The 18,048-nt window shown below is 44.2% G+C and overlaps 2 protein-coding genes across 4 annotated transcripts; one reads left to right on the forward strand and one right to left on the reverse strand.

The window, feature by feature from the left end:
* Window positions 1-240: 240 nt before the first annotated feature.
* On the forward strand, window positions 241-984 carry defbl2 (defensin, beta-like 2). The gene is made up of 3 exons (XM_037468338.2): window positions 241-322; window positions 465-576; window positions 705-984. The coding sequence occupies exons 1-3, from the start codon at window positions 265-267 to the stop codon at window positions 724-726; spliced, it is 192 nt and encodes a 63-aa protein (XP_037324235.2). The 5' UTR covers window positions 241-264; the 3' UTR covers window positions 727-984.
* Window positions 985-3,772: 2,788 nt separating this feature from the next.
* Window positions 3,773-11,430, reverse strand: mepcea (methylphosphate capping enzyme a). 3 transcript variants are annotated; one of them, XM_037466667.2, is made up of 5 exons: window positions 10,994-11,430; window positions 8,438-10,301; window positions 6,056-6,274; window positions 5,815-5,938; window positions 3,773-5,690 (listed from the first exon to the last, which is right to left on the reverse strand). In XM_037466667.2, the coding sequence occupies exons 2-5, from the start codon at window positions 10,244-10,246 to the stop codon at window positions 5,656-5,658; spliced, it is 2,187 nt and encodes a 728-aa protein (XP_037322564.2). In that variant the 5' UTR covers window positions 10,247-10,301; window positions 10,994-11,430; the 3' UTR covers window positions 3,773-5,655. The 3 variants fall into 3 exon arrangements, with proteins under 3 accessions (XP_037322564.2, XP_037322563.2, XP_037322565.2); XM_037466666.2 differs by lacking the exon at window positions 10,994-11,430 and adding an exon at window positions 10,869-10,992; XM_037466668.2 differs by lacking the exon at window positions 10,994-11,430 and adding an exon at window positions 10,710-10,816.
* Window positions 11,431-18,048: the final 6,618 nt, after the last annotated feature.

Genomic DNA, 18,048 nt, shown 5'->3' on the forward strand with positions numbered 1-18,048 from the left:
TTGGAGGGCTTGTTCTTTATATATATATATTTCTCTATATAACTAATAAGTTACTTTACAACTCAAATTTGACAAGCCATCTTAAACCCTTAAGAAGCTGCTGATGGTCCCGACCTACAGGCCTCAGACTGCCTGTCATTCAGCGATACTTTGTTATTGCGATCACACAGAGCACGGCGGACTCCTCCCCCGTGGTTGAAATGCTGTATAAATGCAGCATCAGCCTGTCAACAACAGTGTGTGAAAGCTTATTGGTACCCAAACATGAAGGGACTGAGCTTGGTTCTCCTTGTGCTTCTCCTGATGCTCGCAGTCGGGGAGGGTAAGCAGTGTGGACACAACCATTTTCTTAATGTCTGAGATCAAATCCAGCAAATGTGGCAAATTTGTTGAGATTGCAGCTTAAGTCTCTCGTCATCAGACATGGGGGAACGTATTTTTAATTCTTTTACAACGATTGACAGGGTATGATCCAGAAATGCAGTACTGGACTTGTGGGTACAGAGGACTCTGCAGACGGTTCTGCTATGCTCAGGAGTACATCGTTGGTCATCACGGTTGCCCTCGACGATACAGGTAAGGCCGCTGAGATTGGACCGGTGCAATACATTGTAGTGTTGTATTGAAATAGACAAAACTTCCGGGAGGATTTTTGATTATGGAACCTTAAGTTGTCCCGTGCCTGGCATACATGTGGTTTTCAGGTGCTGTGCCATGCGCTTTTAGCGCCCGCTTCCACCAGCACGGGGCCCGACGTCTTCGCCGCAGCCCGAAGTTGAAATCCTGGTAATTCTTCTGGAAAAAACCTTGTTGACAACTTTACTCTTGAATGAACCCTCGTGGACTTCTCTGGAATCTGACTATGAGTGCTTTTGGGTGGACTTTATTTAGTTAGGTGTCGTCAGATTAGGCCCACAGCTCTGCTGCGTGGCCAGAAACGAAGCTAACGGACTAAACCCGTGTCTCACGTTCAATACCACCAGTGCTTTGTGAACAGTCGGTTCCACTCTCTGAAATGCAGTGTTGCCAATAAACGCATGAAAATAAATTCACGTTTTGTTCTTTTGCCGTTGAGATAATATGCCGTCGACAATATAATTCAAAGTCATTCTTTTCAATTTAAACGTTCAGCAAGCTTAAAATCCAGCGTGGACACTAACTTTGAAGCCCGTCGCCCTCTTGGCTTGACCTTAGGGAAGAGACCAGCAGAGAGGCCGCTCCGGCATGCTTTTGCTCCCCCGCTGCACAGACGCAACACAATGACGTGTCATGTGACCGACCCAAACAGCTGTGATGGAATAGAGCTTTTGTGAATGAAGGGGTCGGGTCTCCTGTCCGTGTTGATGTCATCCTCTCTAATCCACCCTCTCTGTCTGGAAAACACCCCGTCTGGATCGGACCGCAGCGTCAATATCCACCATTCCACTCATTGTGGTCTCCCTATCGCCGACTGGAAGGTCAAAGGTCTCTGCGGGTGGACCTAGGCCTGGTTCTATTTCGTGAAGTGACGGCTGAAAACCAGACATTCTCACCTTAACGTAAGGCACAACAAGGCAAAATACTGACATCTAGCAACAGCGTGAATATATCATTCTTATCATACACACTTTATTATCGATTTGCTGCGTTAGCGGGGGCTCGGATCTGAAGATGGTCGATGGCCGGGCCCGGACCGGTAAGTGTTAAAGGCCTGGACGCTATTTGTAAACACGAGCCGCCGCATTGTGGCCTGCATTGTGGCCTGCATTGTGGCCTGCATTGTCATCCGAGTGGAATCGTTGTGCTGTTCGGGCAGCGCAGCGTGACCAAACTACAAAGGCAAAAACTGCCCGAGGCTGTCTGTCTGTCTTCACAAAGCCCACAGCTCAAATGAGAAAGTTACCCACAGGGGGGGGGGGGGGGGGGTATTTCTAAACGGTGTGGAACTTTTTTAGGCCGCTTTTTTAACTTGAGTTCGTCAGGTCTAAAATAAAGGAGTGACTTTAATGAGAAATTATAAATAAGAGAGGATCACAGAGCCATGACTTTACGATGACAATGACAGCAAAAGACCTGTGTTTAATTATGGCTTTAATGGCGTCGTTCGTGTTTTGTTGTATTGTTGTTCTGAGGTTTTCTTACCACATTTGCGCTGCATCTCTGCATGCAATGTGCTATATGAATAAAGTTATTATCATTATTTTTTTTACAACCTGAGCTAAAATAAAACAGTGAGTCCAAAAATTAAAAGTATCTCCTCCTAAAAATTCTGAGCAGTTTACAGGCTGAACAGAAAAAAAAACCTGTTTACAACTTCCAGTTTCTCAACTACAAAAAAACAAAAGACAAAATATTTGCCAAAGTCAGAGCACTCCAGGAAATATATTTTCTAAAAGGACCTTTGACCTTTGTGTTCCAGGCCTTCCATTTGAGAACTGGATAATAACCTCCCTCCCGCGCTAGGGCCCAGTAGGTGAGTTCTCTTTGCATAAAAATACATTCATGGATGAACTCAAACTGATGGCGCTGGGCTGGAGGGCGCTAACGCTAACGCTAACCCTGCGCAGCACCCTCACCGGGATGCCGTCGTGCTCTACTGTAACGTAACAGGCTTTCTGCGCTAACGTTGGCACCAAACTCTGGATGGACTGCAGGTCGTAGCATCTGATCATCACGGAGGCTTTTTATAGGCAAACACCGCGCCGCTGAGGTCACCCGGGAGTAGACCGCAGCCCCCGCTCACTACTCGATGGTCATCGGAGCAGCTTTAGGCCACAGAATGTGGGAAAAGTACCAAAATGCTGCATCGCGGAACCACGTGATGCATCTTGATGAATGGTACCGAAATGTGTTTAAAGAGTAGCCCATGAAGTAGCGTCTGTGCCTAATGAGGTGCAGTATAATCAAATACGGAACCACCACATCTGGAACCACTTTTAATCATTGAAATGTCGGACGGACAAACGTTGAGAGGAATCGTGTCGTTGAAAGCTTTCAGAAACTGATTGTGGGAAAGTGATGAGACGTCGACGGCAAATAAGCACTCGAAAGGTTTCATTCCCTTGAGACACATTGGTGCAAATTTATACATTTTTGTTTAGGAAATCCAGGTTTTACTGTTTCAATCCAGTAGAAGAATTTAAAGGACTTCTTGCTGAGAGCTTGTTATATAAGAGAAGAAGCAGGGCCACAACGGTTTGTTTCAAGCTTTGTGTTTGTCCCAAATATTTGATTAAAGTTTCATTTCAGATGCTGCTCAGATCTTCTAATCCGGTTCCATCGACTGGTTTTAAAAATGAGCCGTCACCGAACACTTCCCTGCCGTCAAAAAGAAAATCTCTGATTTTAGGGAACTCAACTTAAGATGTGTTTGCGTTGTGTTGAGCGTGTATCCTGTCTGCCTCAACGGATCGATTTCACACAGAATTACTCAAAAATATGCGATTGTCTAAATAGCAAAATTGAGTAATCTCTCTCACATTAAACCGTGTTGATACAGGTTTTTGTATCTCAGGTGTTGTACAACCTCTAATACAACCTTTCTTGTATCAAATGCCACTAATACTAATAAAGGAATATTTTATGATATGCAGCATGGAGCTGATCTAAACCTGAGAATTGATTGTCTTAGCTCGACAAAAAAAATCTAATGAGCCAATTCTCCCTTCATCCAAAGTGACCCTACGTCACTGTACGGGTTCATCAGTGTTCCACAAGTTAGATGGAAAAACGTTACCATTCTGAAGAAATCTATATCATTTCAAAGAGAAATAAGAGTGCCTTGACAACAACACTCCTTTCAAACAGTTTATAAAAAAATAAAGAGCCAATCTAAGACTCCATGTGCCTGCCAGGACAGAACAAAGCAAACACATCAGAACCTTTGCAATGTACATTTCCATTTGTCGTTACAGAGCTGGATTAGCGGTCCGGTTTAAGACAAAAACTCAAGACTCAAATTGGCAACATAAAAAAACAAAACAAAATCCACTGGAAATGAACAAAAGCAGTTATGAACTAAATATTGACAACACTAAAACAAATCTTTGCAAACATATTTACAACAATCCCCTACTAAAATAGAAACACATCATCCATCTTTCCCCGTCACCTCCTACTCTCGTGTGCCAAATGATGCGGTGGAACCATAAAAATGAAGGTTTTCGGTCCCAGCTGCCGGGGAGGAGAGGAGGAGATGAGCTCAGTGCAGACCAGCAGAACCACGACCACAGCGGTCCTCAGGAGCAGAACACCCCCGAAAATAGTTTGGCAGCACAACGGCATGTTAATAATATAATTTGGTAAAAAGGTTGTGGCAATATTTCATCACTGTAAGAAACTAATTTTCTTTGCGAAGTTAGAAAGGGATTCTAATGCCGTTTGAATTAATAAATGTGATTTATTATGCAGCTCTTTAATTAAAGGCCTCTGCCTTATATCTTACTCTTAATTATGCTCTCAGTTATGGTTAACATTATAAATGATATATTTAAAAAAAAAGGTAGGGCTATGGCTTGTCATTAATGTCATTAAAAATAAAAATCACTGCATACGACAGATTTAGCTTCCAAAGGAGCCATTGTGGTCTCTGTCAGCGCAGCTCAAAGATGCCCCCCCCCCCTTGTCGTGGGGGTCTAAAGAACACATCAGGTGATTTGATTCATTAAAAAGAGTCAAGTCTTAATGTGTAAATCTGATTTTAGGATTTCACATTGAGCTGCGGCCCTGGTTTAGATAGTGGGCCTGTTAAAACGTAATCCCTATAACATTTATAGTGACAGAATTTTATGACTCATCACGACCCTTTTAAGTGGACAGGCTGTTACTTAAACAAAATAGACAAACTGGATTAGCATGAACTATGTCACCAGATGTTTGTTGTTTTGGCTGTTTTTAATAAAACCATTGTCTCTTAGATGAGACACTTTCACTTTATAGAATCTTAAATTTGTCCTTTTCCAGATGTGGACTTACAACATAGTCACATATCTGAGGCAGCTTAAAGTTAAATACGCTCTACGGCCTATTCTGCAAAATAACCACTATAAATTAGGGTTGGAAGCTGGGACAAATGCATCAGCTAATAGCAGCAGACTGATTCTGTGCCCAATGCAATACGTTTCAGTGCTTTCAATTCACCAAAATATATAAAACAGTAGCCAAGACAATCACCAGATGAGTTGGTGATGGTGGACAAATGGAAAATGTCTGCCCCATCGGCCAACCCGAACATTTATAACTTATGGTGATGCGGTGGCACAGGAAAACAAAGTCATGAACGTAAAGACATATGGCCAGAGAGTTTTGCAAAACACATGGCCGAGCATCAACATGGAGCAAAATGACGGGCGGAGCACCTTTTCCAGTCAGGCCGAGCTATAATGTCTGGCTCCGGGTTGCACTTTGTGGAGTCTCTGCATACCGTCTAAGGGTTTGTTACCGCCGAGGGGTCCGATAGGTGCCTCTTGGCGGCAGGTCTCATCTTTACAAAATTAATTCCACTTTTGGTCCCGTTCTCCTTTATTAATTCCATCATCAGCATCTGAAAAAAGCTGGAGCTACTGGGGAGGACTCCGGGGGTTCCTTGCAGTCCGGGGGCCATACGAGCTGGCTGGCTTGTGTGTACGTTGGTGGCTGAGGCTACTCACATTCGATGATGTATCAAGGCAGGAGCGGTCATTTGTGAAACAAGTACATTGGCCTCTGAAAACCTGTTGAGAGGGGGGGGGGGGGGGGGGGGGCAATAAAAGGAGTTAAAAACTGACATGCAGCTAATGTGATGAACAACAAATGATGCATACGTTTGAGCTGTAAAAAATTCATAAAATGAATTACCTTTAATCGAACACTTGGGGGCCCCAAGGTACTCATAACTGGTGAAGCCCACCTCTGATGTAAGGTACGATACAAACTGGTCAGGTTTCAGGCGGATGCTTTGAAAGTTCCGGCCAATATTATCCTGTCAGATGAGGGAAAACCTTTATTATCAAACCAGGCTTTAAAAGCAATAACACACCCGGTGAATCTCAAAGGTTCCCGGCCCCCACCAGGGGCCTTTCCCCTCTTGCCCTCTTACCGTCAGCTTCTTTCTCCTGACATAGGACTCCCAGGGCTGGGGCTCTAGGATGAACACGCCTCCAGGACGGAGATGTCTGTAGACCCTCTGGAAGAGCCGCTTGAGGCCACAGTCCCCCCAGTTGAGGTGAACCCATTTGGTGACGCTCAGGCACATGATCACGTCGTACTCCGGCCGCTGAGTCACGAGCAGGTTATCGTTCTCCAGAACATAATTGGCCTGGAGGAGAGAAGAAAGGCGCAGTGAGGAAAACGGGGCTGACAACGGACAAACTACGTTGTGCTACATCGTCACTAACACGTCAGGGTTATAGCCACAACAGAACATCTGGTATGTTAAAATATTATTTGATTTAAAAGCCTCTTAAATGTGTCTATAAATCAGAACTTGCATTTCATGCAAGTTTCAGGTCATATTCTGTGTTGTTGGTGAAAAGCAACAGGCAGCCTCCTTTTTATGGGGTTAACACAGGATGCATAATAAACTATAAATTATAATAAACAGTATGCTCAGTAGTGCCATGCCAAGTTGCAGTCTATTCAAAATATCATCACGTCATAATATTTTTCAATTAGTAATTTGTGTATTTTGTCAATGCATCATAATAAATTTGAGAGTCTGAGCCGGTTTATAGCTTAGATGGAGAATTCCCCCTACAGCCCAGTCGGTAGCTGTAGCATTTCTTATCACACCCTGATTTACAGAATTAAGTGTCTAACACATATCTCACTGAAAAGACATAGTTGATAATACCTCTCTGCTTTAGCTTTGATGTAAATTGGATATACACCAGGATTTATTGGCTTCATATAGTCACATTTGAAAAAACACCTATACAAGAACAAAACCTTTTTATAGTTATAAGCATTGCACATCACTAACATTACAGTATAACATATTCTGCCTACTCACATGCCATAATGCTCATGCACATTCAATGCATGTTTAAGAGGGTTTGGTTTTTGGGAGACAATTTCTGTGATAATTTGGAAAGACGTAGGCCTATGTAACATTTTTAAAGTATGTTCGTGTTGTAATCAATTCCTTTACGGGTATTTTAGCGTGTGAACTACACCTCCAGTAGAGTAGATGCTGCAAAATTAATTTTATTTTGATTAATTCAGCCAGGTGCAATGTACTTTTTTATATTTTCTTTACAGTTATTGTTGTGATCGGCTGAATTCAGATAACCCCAACAACGGCCTCAGAGTGCCATCTAGTGGAGGGCGAGGTCACACAGTTGCCTTGGTCCCAGGGTAGGTCTGTCAAAAAAACATTAGGCAGTTTGACAATACTTGCTAAAATCCATCCTGTGTTGTGCAGGCGGTCATCTTGAGGCTTTTCACTACTTAAGTAGAAGTAGGAGTTCTTGGGTGTACTGCCATTATCTCCAATGAGCATAGCGGGCAGACGGTAGTCCATTGATTTTATTCATCACTTGAGTGTCGGCATCTGACAGATTCATGAGAGCGCCTACACAAAGCCTCTAAGACACAAGTATAATCAATAAAGATAATAGAACCCTTCACGAGAAACCCTTTTCTCTTTTTAAGAGAAGGCTGTCATAACATCCCTTAAATATTCAACCATGGGTGGTGCTGACAGGCCGACGGCATGCAACATCCACCTGGAGAAAAGAGAGGGTTGCTCTTTACAGCTTCCAGCTGTCAGTTCTAAAGATCACCAGCAGCTTCAGGGCATAGTAAGCCTCTGCTTGGAAACACACACAATGAGGTGTGCAATAGATAGAAAAACGCAAAAAAAGGTGGACAAACTAGTAATAGCAATAACTCCCTGCACACTCACAGCTTCAGAGAGTGAAGACAAACTCAACGCAGTTAAAGCAAATCAAATGGTTGCTTCATCCCTTGGTATTAACTTATAAGACCTGTGTCCTTTTGAATGGGAAAGTAGCTTTTTAGTTAAGAAAACAATATTTGCAATCAGTCAAAGTTTGTATTTTAAGGCAAGTATTGTGGAAAACATCAGCATCTACTGCACACGTTTGATCCATTTACCGTTAAGAGCTAGATGACAATTTATTATTGAATAAACTAAATGCCGTTTGATTTTATAGTATGAACATGTCTTTAAATACAATACTAATCAGTCAATAGTCAATAAAAACCTTCTCCGGGTAAGCTACATTGTTATGTATGTGGTTTTTGAACTCCCTGTGCTTTGACACGGTTGTTATTTCTCATATATATAGAGGCCAGTTATCCCTATCAAAAGATTCCAGGGGGATTATTTGGTTGCACAATTTACATCCAAACCTCTTGTGAAGTCAGTCGGACATCAGTGTTTCCTAATTAATGATTTCATGTCTGCCGTAATCTAAAGATGTACAACAAAATGTTCCCACAGAGAATGCCATCTCACCTTGATGAAGGACACATTCGAGGGGAACTCTCCGGGCTGCGTGGTGGCTGTTTCCGTTAGTGGCGGCGCGGCGATGGGACCCCTGGAGATCCGTAGGGACACCGGAAAAGAGCAGCTCCCGGATTGATCGGCGGGGGGTGAATCTGAATCTTCCTGCTCCATTTCCTCGGTTTTGACCACCTGGCTCTGGGTCCCCGCCTCGTCCGTGTGGCAGGAACCATTGTCCTTCGCAGCCTCCGCGAGGCCACTTTCTCCTTTCGCTGGCTTCCCGTTTTCCTCCCTGCTCTGGGCTGCACTGTCCCTCTCGCCTGTGCCTGTCTCACTCTCACCTCGATTCCTCTCCCCCTGCTTGTTGCCCTTTTTACCCTGCAATGCATGCCGGGCCTCTTGGGTCTGCATTTCGGACAGATAGTGTCTGATGTTCTTACGAGCTGCGTGTACCAGACCGCTGTCAATGTCCAGGCCCAATATGCGGGCGGGTCTTAGCATTTTGGCAATATAGAGCGTTAGGTGGCCCGAGTTGCAGCCCAGGTCCAGAACATCTTTACCTTCGAACCACTCCGGACGAAGCACTCGTACGCGTGCGTCTTCACTGGCGCCTGGGTTGCGGTAGCCATAATACTTGTTGTAGTTCCCGTACTGAAACTTTGTCTTCTGCTGCTCCTTCGCCTGGTGGTTGGGCTGCTGGCGACCTCCCTGCACGGTTTTGGAACCACTTCTGGGTGTGTGGAAGGACTGGGAATTCTTCGATCCCCACGCACCAAAACCCCTGTCTCCACAACCGGGCTTTCCAATGGGCGTAGAATGGGTCACAGGGGTGTCCATTTTACCGGAGTTGCGCCTCCGCTTGCGTCTGCTTGTGTGCTGGTTTGTTGCCCCTGATGTGGAGGAAGTGGAATCCTCCACGGATACAGATGTCATCTCCTCCTTGCAGCTGGCTGAGTGGTCAGCGGATGGCTCGTGGGAATCCTCTGTGACACTGGATAAACCAGTGGACTCTTTGGAGACATCTAGTGCAGAGCATGAGGCTAAAACCCCTGGAAGCGGTAGGGAGGTGCTAGTTTTAACCTCACTTTTTCCTGATTCCGAGAGGTTTACCTGTGCAGTTGAAATCCCACCAGCACCAGCACCTCCTCCTCCTCCTCCACCATGGTGTCTGTTGCGGTGCCTCTTCCTTCCGCCACTCTTGAAGGGGGAAACCATGCAGCTACCGTCCGCTAACCCGCTGTTAAGGTTCAGTGGATCTGTGATGTCTCTGGGGATGAGGATCTCCACGGGGTCTCGACTCTTGGCTGGCAGCGGGGACGACTTGGGCGTCTCTGCATTGAGCGCCCTATTGACATCCTCGTCCAGCAGGCTGTTGAGATTCAATGGGTCAAAAATGTTCCCACCCAGGAGGAAGTTGGTAGGCAGAACGGAGTCGCTCTCAGAGTTGGCCCTTCGCCTCCTCTTGCCGGACGTGGGATGCTTGAAACTAGAGTTTGCCGTGTAGCGGCGCTTGGCCAGCTTTGTCTGTTGTGGCTGTTTGGAATGATTAAAGCTGTTCCTGGGATTGATGTTATTCTCGTTCCCTCTGGCTCCCTGTGCCGCGTCGTCCGAGTTGGAAAGCGCGACAGTCACGCCGGGGTGTTTGGGCGAAGCTTCGGTGCCCGAGACAGGACAGGCAGCCGCCAGATCAGGGGTGGCGGCCGTACCCTCCACCATCACAGACATGTTGCTGTAACCTCCGGCGCATTCCGAGAGCTGCAGGGATGACGTTGAGCTGGCATGTGGACTGCCAGTTTTCACAGTATCCTCATCAACAGACATCTCTTTTGGTGGTCAGGGCTGACGCAGACATGGAATGGATTTGTTCTTTCTGGATCTGAAAGTCAAAAGAAAAAGATCCGTCAAACGGGAAACTAGTTTAAATAGTTCAAAGTAAAGTTTAAAAAAAAGCAATGCTACAATCCCAGTCACTGCAATACAGTCACGTTTTCCATATCACTACTTTTCTAATACAGTTTCTTAGTTTCTAATATTCTCAAAATGTATGGCTCAAAAGGCGGCGGGTCACAGGGCAACGTCGTGGTTCGATCCCTTTGTATGGCAGCAGAAGATGAACCGGACGACCCCATTACCTTCCACTGTCATTTCCAAACATTACGATTTAAATAATAACAAAAAGTATCCGATTTAAATTCAGAGTCTCCGGGACTAACGAAACCCCAAATCGGGTAATTGTGACATCTGAAGGCCGTCCACTAACTACTCCGGGCTCAACGCTACTGACCTGAAAAGTTTAGGAGTCCCCTGTGCCGGACTGTTATCTAGTTAGCATGCTAGCTCCTAGCTTCTCTATCGCGGGCCACGGCGCTGAAACGTCGAGTAAACGTTCGGCTCCACTCGGGCCAGAAAAAAGCCGCAAATAGACAAACGGTCGAGTACCCACCTCGCTGTTCCGCTACTCGGCTCCCGCAAAAAACCACGAGTCACATGCATGCAAGCGATAGTATCTACCAGATGGCCACCTCTACGCAGTCAACAGAGTAGTCACCATCAAAGTAACAGTCTCACCTCACAGTTCTCCCCGCCTCCGGTAGGACTCCGTCGCTCGCTCTCGCGCTCTCTCTCTCTCTCTCCCTCCCTCTCGACTCGAGCTAACGCTAGCGTTAGCCTAGCTAGCACTCGAGCGTCCACATCAATGCAACGACGGCAAGTCACGCGAACGCGCAAGTTTTTTTTTTTTTTTTTTCCACGGCGCGCGTGACCCGTGCTACTCCCTCCGCGGCAGAAGGCCCCACCTCGGCCTTGCAACAAAAAAAATAAACTGCCTCGAGGACTTGACTTGGGTCAACTCTCAGTCGCCCAGTGTCGGGCAGGTTGGTGAATAAATCGTTCCATTCGGGGATAGAGGCGGCATGGCGGCGCATCCGGGCTCTTCGCTGTAGTCCGGGACGACTGGGGCGGAGATCTGTGACTGGGAGGAAGAGCTCCGTCGATATTATAATGAGCCTCGCTGATGCCCACGCGAGTGCACGACAAGGCTGCAGCCACCGGTTATCTATAAGTCGGCTTTTGTGTCTTATTTGTTGGGTGTAAAACAGAGGATAGCGGTTTACACGTGAACAAAAACGATTGACTTGCATTCTTAACGTTGCATTTTTGTAACTGTTGTTTTGATATACTTTTGAACACAACATGTGGCCACTGTGCACGAGTAAGCCTATAAGGATGTACAATCTGGTATCATCACTGATTGGCAGGTAAAGGTCGTTTCTAAATGCTCTAATTATTATGTGAACAAAATTATATGACTTTATTAAATAAGCAGTTGCAATAGTTGTATTATAAAGTGAGAAATTGGGCAAATATTGATAAAGGTGCAAATGTAAATATATCAAACAACTGACATTTACTGACATTTTTCATAATTTAATGTTTCGGGGGGATTTCGACAGTCATTGTAAAATATCTCCATGTGTGACCGCTCAGTTGAAAGAGTAAGTAATGTGTAAGTAATGTGGAGGAGTTCAATGTGAATGCAACTTCAAGCTCATGATTGCACATAAAACCATTGCCAAATTTTGAATGTTACTGTATACTATTGCTAAACTAAGACCACGGGAACCACTTAGTCTTGTTGACCCCTGCCCAGGCCATTTTGCTTCTTGTACCACACATATTATGTTCTGGTTCAGTGCAGCAAGTTGATCACTACTTGTTGTATAAACTTAATTAGCATGGCAAACACCATGATTTCTATTTCTAAATATCTGCGGCTATTTTTCATTGATGCAAAAATAGCTGAAAATATTTGGACAATAAGGAATATGAAGATGGTCAGGAGTTGTGCAACGTTTTAACTTTAATGAACTACTCCAGCAGAATAACTTTTCCTTTTAAATTCACGACATCTGAATCTTCCAAGTCGCCACTAGAGGGAGATATGATCTTAAAATGCTTTGGGTATAAGTATTGTATTACACACACACACACACACACACACTCACACTCACACTCACACTCACACTCACACTCTCTCTCTTTCGGTGAAATGCATTATTTTATAATGATTATACTTTTATTTTTATTGTATTATTACATTGCTGCATTTATTTTTGTTTTCACAACAATTTGGTATATTCTTAAATAAAAAGGAAGATATTTATTTTGTCAAAGCAATTGGGTGGTCATGAGAAATTCTCACTTTGAGGTTGGAATGGCCAATGAGTCAAAACAACAGAGTGGGATCATTCCATCCAGAGGAAGGCTCCGGCACCAAAGACTGCAGCTGCAGCAACAGGAGTGTTTATGTTTTTAGGTAAAAGACGTCTCAAGTGGAAAGTTAGGAAAACACTACCAGCCAGTTTCTCTACTGAGGCTACAAGCTGGAATCTTCGACATGCCAGCTTTTATACAAACCATCTAATGTTTCATGATGCACTGAGGAATAGAGAAATGAACGGGGTGCAAGAAGATTGATTCAACCACTTGCTGACATTTAGAATAGAGGGCATAATTGAATGAAAGAAAGCGCCATCATTTGACTCATTTATTCCAAATTAAAAGAAAGATTAACACATAACAAAACAAATCTTCAAATGTTTTCATTTTTCCCATAACATTGTATTCAACAAGTAAACCTTTGAGTCACTGATTCTAGGAAAATAATTTTGCTCGTGCAAAATAAAATATCCTGAATAAGTCAGGAACTGCAAGTCTTGAATAGGAGTAAGCATAGACGGGACTCTTTTATTTAAACTGGATCCTCACATTTAATATGGTCTGCTCTTGAGTTGACAGCTTGTCCCTAATTGAGTTCCACATCCGCACCGCAGTCGCCTCTCTAATGGAAGAGGGAAAAATAGGAGAGAGGGTACCTGTTCCCCCGCCTCTGTCCCTCTCTTTTCTCATGCTAATAGGGTTGCGGTGCTCGATCTCGGGCACCATCTGCCCTTCCTCGGGGTCTGGGCCCCAAGCTCTCCAGACGTGTCCCATTGTTTGCGTGTGTCCAAGCAGAAAGCGGAGAGTACACATGGTTCCTGTGAGCCCAAAAAGGCCCCTCCATCGAGAGCACGAGCCTGCTGTTCATCAGCCTACATGTGATGGAGAGAGGGGATGGGAGGAGGGGGGGCGGCTCGCGTGCCCCGTGTGCGGTCACATCAGCAGGGTCCAACGCTTGTGGGTGGTAGGGGGGGGGGGCTTGTGTGTGATGATGTCACTGGAAGCAACCGTTGGATCGACAGGTCATCGCGGTCTAAAGAGTAGCGCGTTATGTCAGAGACGACGTGCTCTGAATGTGAGACATCATTGATTCGTGATGTGTTGATGTGCAAAAAGCAAACATATGGACTTTAGACCGTGATGATGCAAACCTCCCAACACAAAAATCCACACATAAATAAACACCGTTACTTTTTATACTTAGCATGAATTATACAGCGCACCACAAAACAACTTTTTATTGTAGTGTAGTAAGACACATAGGACAGTTCTGTTATTGTTGGACTGACAGATGGATAAATGAACTCGAGGAAGGAGACCAAACTACGGCTGCCCTTTCTCAATTTCATTACTGAACGGAGGGGGGGGGGGGGGGGGGGGCGATAGGATGACAGCTCAAAATGTCATTTGCAATCTTGGCCAGAATAATTACAAACATGCCGCAATAACCATTGATATAACTTAGTTGATTACAAACCAAAGGATTCTGCGGAGGCTGAATTTAAAAATGTAATTAATGTGATAAATATTCACAGTTGAATTAGTGAATAAGTTGAATAATTCTATCCATCAGATCTGTGCACAACTTTTGGCTATATGCATTTTAACTGTTAAAAAAGTGTCATGAGGGAAAATGCCTTTTGAAAAAAACAACATTTTAAGCTCAACACCAAAGTCCATTTGAACTTTAACACTGTTGTCTTACTCTATTTGTGCAGCCATGGTGTGTGCTCCCCGTCTGCCTCTGAATGCTCATGTGAACTGACAATATAACCTTCCAATTACCCAACACAACACACACACACACACACACGCACAAACACACACACACACACGCACACACACACACACACACACAAACACACTCACTAACAACACCCAACACCCAACACCGACACGCCAATCAGGACTTTCCATCGGGCCTGCCCTCTTCATTTTCAAAACCGCACGCTGCTGGCTGCATTGAGATTAGTTATTGAACTGTCCCAGCAAAGAGGAACCAACCGCTTCAGAGGCTCAGCGCACAATGAGCCAGCTGTCAGTGGGCGGGGCTTGTTTGGAATACGGCGTTGTCATGGATAGGGCTTTTTTGTGCCCTGTTGCTCTCTGGGAGCAAATAGGTGCTCCTTGTCATCTACCAGTTAATATTGACCCGGGGCCCGGTGGAGGAAAGAGTTAAAGTGTTCAGGCGAAGAGAAGTGACTAGTGCGTAGTTGTGCGTAGTGTGTGTTACCACGTACCACTGGCCTATTGTCTTTACAGTGCTTGTAATAACTGACCTCATTTGCCTGTTTTACATTCAAGGGTGTGTCTCTGAGCTTGTTATTAACCACATAGAAGCAACACTCAACCATGTTCTTTTGGGTCAGCAATAACAAGCCTGTATGACAGTTTATTACAATAATATAAACTCTATTCGTATTTGTGGTATTGTAATTGTGGCCTTCAGTCAGCAGACTTTTTCGTGTTGTATTTTGCTTTTAGTTTAGTTTGGTCCGCCTCCCTGTTTTTTAAACTCAGCTGTGTATTAAACAGCATTTTAAATCAGTTAGAAGATTAATATTTAATGCCTGACACATTTGCTCAAATTGTTTAAAAAAAAATGAATATCACCAACCTGCATCAACTTTGTTTCACACCATTAGAACATCAAACAGCTTAATTTTAAAGCCCAAGATAATTTAAGTGTAAAAGGGATTTGTACATTGTAGATTTCACTGTCACTCAAATGTCATAATAAAAACCCTCTAATCCCGCTTAAGAACGGATTTACCAGATTGCGTTACAATCCAGAGGTTACAGGGTATTGGATTGGAAAAGTTTATCAGCCACATACGACCGGCACCACGTCAGAGGAATGGAAACAAAGGAGCAATCTGGAAATAGCGCAGCATCTACTCCGTCCAGGTGTCACACACATTTCCACAGTTCAGACTGAATCATTGCTCCGCTCGAAATATTTATATTACTGTGAAATGAGAGAGTTTTTTTTCTTCAAATCGTCACATTTTATCAACACACCAGTCAAAGCCAACTTCTAAACACGATGCCACCGACGAGTGCCACAGATTAACGGTGTGAGCAGGGGATTGTGCTCGACGGCTTAGACCAGCAGTCGCGATTTTAAACTTACGCTGGCTTTGAGTTAGAAGAATTTCTCCCTCTCGGCCTTTGCATCTTCTTCGAGGCAGCAAGTTGAAACACGTGACATTGCTTACATTTCTGATATTGGTAAAGCATCCCAGGTGTTCGATGCTGGACATTGAACTTCAGCGTAATCTGTAATGACTGAACTCTGGAGTGTTTATCCCTCTTTAGAAAACAGTGAATTAACCAAATGAGCTCCTGTTCAGTGTGCAAACCCATCAATGGGTCAACCATCGTCAGCAGGAGAGAGGCCTACTGACCTCGATTATATTCCTTTGGGGGTTATTTCGGGTGTGCCACACACATTAACAAGTAGTTTTCCTTTTTTGAGGATGAAGCTGAAGCATGCAGAGCGTGACCCATTATCTACTTCATGCCAAGTTACCAGTGGAGGGCTTACAGAAGTTAATCTGATGTGGTAAAATGAAGAGCATTTAATGCGCAGTCCACACAAGCCATCTCTGTGCTGTTTGATCCATCGACATCAGCACACTTACTATGCTGCATATGCGCTTTTTTGTTATTGTTATTTAAAAAGGACATTTTGGTATTAAAACGTGATGCAGATTAATTTCTTGAGGGGGATTAAAATATGCTTGATTTTGTGAATAATACTGTTCTTTTCAAAGCAAATATCCACTGTTGTGAATCAATGGAGGCGCTCCGTCACAGTAACCCACAGTAGGTCAAAGCAGCATCAAGTGTCTATGTTCTTTCCCAAAGAAACAGCCGTATTTGCAGTTTGGCAAATGAAAACAGCTGAACACAGATGCCTCAGTGTGCTTTCCTGCATTGTACTAACATGCTGTCAGCGTTGACTAAAACGATTTGCAGAGTTGTTCATCACCAGATATAGATTACAGATACAGGTGAGTGATTTTATTGTGGCAGAGAGCGAAGTTCAGTTGAGTGGGAATCACCCACACACTTCATCTCCCCCTCATACGCCATCGTTTCCTGCGAGGCTTGCATCTCTCTCTGAAGCTTCCCTCCACCTCTGCTCCCAAGGCACCGTCAGAATATGATGATGTGAACCGTATTCTGATATGGCTTGACTATGAACCCTATTGTCTCCAATGTCGTCCTTCCATTTTGCAGAATGGCATATTCTTCTTGGACTGATTAGGAAGGATAATCAGGAAATTACACACACACACACACCTCCACTTTCCTATTGAACTTGACTGCAAACCTTCACAACCTTTTTTTTCCCTACAAGGAAAACATGTTATAAAGAACAGAAAACCAAAGGGTACTCAAATCCATTTCCATGGACACTATAGTTACTGTGCTCAGGCAGTGAGGTTTTGTGGTAAATGCTAACATCGTCATGCTAACATGCTGATGTCAGCAGGTGTCCTGTTCAGGTCACAATGTGAGATTACCCATCCAAATGCTAACGATTGTCAAGCAGAGCTGAACAATAAGTTTTACTAATGCTGCACAGAGGTGCTTGGCCATGAACAGATGTATTGGGCTAATTAGGGACATGCATGTCTGTATATTTTGCAGCTTTCCATCATATAGCGATACTTCACTTTAAACCTGTAATATTATCCGCAATTTTCCAGACTCAGCCCACACCGCTGTTAAATTCCAGATGGGGCTCATTACAAAATGTCACCAGAGAGATGTGCTGTGCCTCCCAAGGATATTTATAGGATGCATTATATAAACCTTGTCACTCACAGCAGCCTATGGATACCAGTAAATCATGCTCCTCCTCACCACAGCTGCAGGTGCTTCTGTCGGCTGCTGATCTGAGCCAAGCTTTAGGAAATGATCCTTCTGGACTATTATATGGCTAAGTTCATGAGTCACTGTGTTAGCAGCGTGTGGAACGCGAGAAAACACTGCATACATGTCTGGAGCAGCCAGGACACACAGGTATTGTGTGAGACACAAAAAAGGAACAAGGGTCCATGCATTATATGTCAAATCTATGACGATTTAGAGGTGTAGATTCTCCAAAAGACAAGACAGAAACATGCGGGGCTGTGAAAGGACGCTGGTTGTTTAAAGTCTGTGACCTTTCTAATCATTGTCGGGTCTCAGTTTGTTTCTTTCAGAGTGAAAAAAACTCCCGCTTGTCTCCTGGAGGGGACTCAGCGTGTTAATCCAGGTGGAAACCATTATCCTCTACTAATTTCATCTATTAAATCTATTTTAATTACCAAATTAAAGGTCAGAGAAGAACTCAAGCACAATGTGGCTGACTTGTGTGGTTGTGTGTGTATATTATTTCTTTGTTAACATGG

The sequence above is a fragment of the Pungitius pungitius genome, chromosome 16 (genome assembly GCF_949316345.1).
Source record: "Pungitius pungitius chromosome 16, fPunPun2.1, whole genome shotgun sequence".
Lineage (NCBI taxonomy): Eukaryota > Metazoa > Chordata > Actinopteri > Perciformes > Gasterosteidae > Pungitius > Pungitius pungitius.